The 3,109-nt window shown below is 36.7% G+C and overlaps 1 protein-coding gene across 1 annotated transcript; it reads left to right on the top strand.

Moving 5' to 3' along the window:
• Nucleotides 1-484: 484 nt before the first annotated feature.
• Nucleotides 485-1,285, top strand: LOC128555163 (putative uncharacterized protein DDB_G0287265). The gene has a single exon (XM_053536741.1). It carries the CDS (start codon nucleotides 485-487, stop codon nucleotides 1,283-1,285), a length of 801 nt encoding a protein of 266 aa, XP_053392716.1.
• The last annotated feature ends 1,824 nt before the right edge of the window (nucleotides 1,286-3,109 follow it).

Raw genomic sequence — 3,109 nt, 5'->3', positions numbered from 1 at the left:
ACTGCGCGTCTGGATTCATGCTGGTCGCAATTGCACTTGTTGTTGGTTTTTCATGACGTGGCTCATGTTGCTTTACTGCAATCCGTATTAAGGTTCCATATTAAGGTTCCAATTTTGATTCCAGATCTAAAATGTTAGCATCATACCACGAGGGTCACCCACGGTACACTGCAAATGGTAGACAATGTATGGCGAATGCATTTCAGTGCCTTCTTAAAACAAGGCAGTTTGCTCCATCTAAATGGAACAGATCAACAATGTACACAATTCTAGATGGTGGTGACAAACTGTTTTCAAAAATATCAAAGGATTCATCCTTATGTATTGATGATATACCTAAAGAAATTGATGGTACCTCAATACGGGTTTCTGAACCTGTTCATGGGACTTTAACGCAAAAAGTGGAAGAAGAAGAAAAGTATTACTTCTTAAACCCACACAGTCGTTCTGACCTGGCATGTTACATCCGGATGGTTTTGCATGTATGACTAAACATAAAAATCTAGCAGCACTTTGTCTCTTCCTAAGACATTTATCTGCTTCACTAGACTGTAAAAATGCACAATTGGAGTTGGCTTCTTTAAACTTGTGGACTTTAGATTACAGCTCTGGGTCAGAGTTTTCTGGATTTGTCTCTGAAGATGAAAATATTGCAAAGAAGAAATTGCTCTTTGCACAGCAAAGGCTTTCAGAAAACACAGACATTTCAGAGATGTCTGATGTAACTGTAGATATCTCAGAAAATTCTGACACAGAATCTTTTGATTCTAATTATGTTGATCAAGTGTTAGAGACATTGAATGATAGCTCATTGTTCTTACAGTCTATTGATGTCAATGAGTTGGACAATATGTCTGACAATGAAAATGATGGTGATGATGAAGGAGATAATGATGCTGGTGATCAGAAGAATGATGATGATGATGATAATGACGATGATGACAGTAACGTTGATGAAAACTATGATTACTTTACTGATTTTAAGAATGTCAGTGACACTGATGAGTCAGGGTTAGATGACAATACTCCATTAAGTAGATTAAAGTCTAAATATAATGGCAATGCTAGTATTCCAAACTGCAATACCAATTATGACACTGAAGATGATATACCACTAGCTGCATTACGTTCTGCTGTTCAGCCTAGCAGATCTGTAGATAAATGTATAGAAAGGGTAAGTTCTGTAAATCAATGTGAAAACAGTAATTTAAATACTCAGCAGCCGCCGAGAACTGAAAATGAAATTACATGTAATATAGAACAGGAGAACCCGTCGTTTATATGACTGAAAAAGACGTTAAACCCGAACACACACACAGAACAGGAAAACATATAAGAGCCTGTACAAGCTAGCTGTGGTCGGTCTTGTTCAGATGAAGGTAATATTGGCCGATTAAATTTCGTAGACGTAAGAGGGATCCAAGTAGTTGGAAACGAAATGTCAGAATGAGAAGAAGAAATGAAGGTAAAAGTTATATTGATAGAACAGGTAGAGTAAGGCCTGCTAAAATCATAGGACAAGGGTATGGTTTGAAATGCCGTTACAGATGCTATGACAACTTCTCATTTGAAGATAGACAAACTCTTGTTTCATGCTTATTACCATTTAGATAGCACACAAAGTAAAAGGCATTTCATACATTTCGTCAATTAAACACAATCAGAAAAAAGAAGATAAAAACAAAGGAGTGGTTCTTGCCGAAACCTGAAGGTAGCAAAAAGGGTTTGTAAAAAATGTTTCTTGATACCATTAGGGTTTCAGATGCGACTGTTAGAACAGCCTATGAAAAAGCTGAACTTGCAGATATTTCAAAAGACAGTAGAGGTAAACATCAAAACAGGCCAATAAGATCAGTGAATCATGCAAACAGGCAGTACGAGATCACATTAACTCTTATGAAACTGTGGAAAGTCATTACTGTAGAAAAAAACAGCAAGAAAAAATATCTGCCTTCTGAACTAAGTGTTTCTATAATGCATTAGGCTTATGAAAAAAAAAATGTTTCAATGCTGGTGTTTTTCCAGTTAAAGAGTCCTATTACAGATATATGTATAATAATGAGTACAATCTAGCAGTCCACAAGCCTCTTAATGACCAATGTGATCTCCGTAACTCATACAAATATGCACCTGAGCATGAAAAAGTCAAACTAAAGGCTGAAATTGAGAGACACTTAAATAATAAAGAGCTTGCTAAAAAAGAAAAGGAAATTGATAAGCAAAGTGCTGCAAAATTTGATAGCCTTCCTGTTGCTGTTTTTGACTTGCAGGAAATATTGCTGACACCTTATGCCTTTGATCGGTGCATGTACTATAAAAGAAGACTTAACACATACAATTGTTGCCACAAAAGATGGCTATTGCTATGTCTGGCATGAATCCATTGCAAGCAGAGGTGGCTGCGAAATAGCATCCTGTGTGTTTTCTTTTCTTAAAACAATGTCCCAAAGGGGAAAGGAGTTTATCCTATGCAGTGATAATTGCACATCACAGAATAAAAACAGATTTTATGTTACCATGCTATGGTTTGCAATGCATAATTTACAAATTAATTCTATAAGTCATAAATACCTAGAAAAGGGACATACCTTCAATGAGGGAGATTCTATACATTCATCTATTGAAAGAGCCACGGCTGGCAGAAAACCTATTTCCTCATCTCCAGAATGGGCAGCCTGTATCAGAATGGCTAGATTGAAGCAGTCTTACATTGTCAAAGAAATGTCCTTAGAGGACTTTTATGATTTTAAAGAAATGTCCGTACACATTAAAAATTTTGAAGTCGATTCCAATAATGAGAAGGTGTACTGGAATTCAATCAAGAAGTTAAAACTTGAACTATACTCCCACATCAGTTGGAGTGCCAGAAAATCTATGATGGAGTGTCGTATCAGGTTAACTTGTTCCAAGGGTAACGGCTTAGAGAAATACCAAACCCCCTCACTCTGCATCTTCAGCAACATCGATCTGAGTACATCCAAATCCCTTGGGAAAAATATGCTGATCTGATAAGGTTGTGCAAAAAATACAATTCCAGGCATGCATCATTCATTTTATCTGTTCCTCCCTCACGAGCTTCCTTCCAAAAGGTAATCATGTTTCGTGAATA

This window comes from Mercenaria mercenaria, chromosome 1 (genome assembly GCF_021730395.1).
Source record: "Mercenaria mercenaria strain notata chromosome 1, MADL_Memer_1, whole genome shotgun sequence".
Taxonomy (NCBI): domain Eukaryota; kingdom Metazoa; phylum Mollusca; class Bivalvia; order Venerida; family Veneridae; genus Mercenaria; species Mercenaria mercenaria.
The sequence above is the reverse complement of the archived record's forward strand: the minus strand, read 5'-3'. Positions and strand labels throughout refer to the sequence as shown.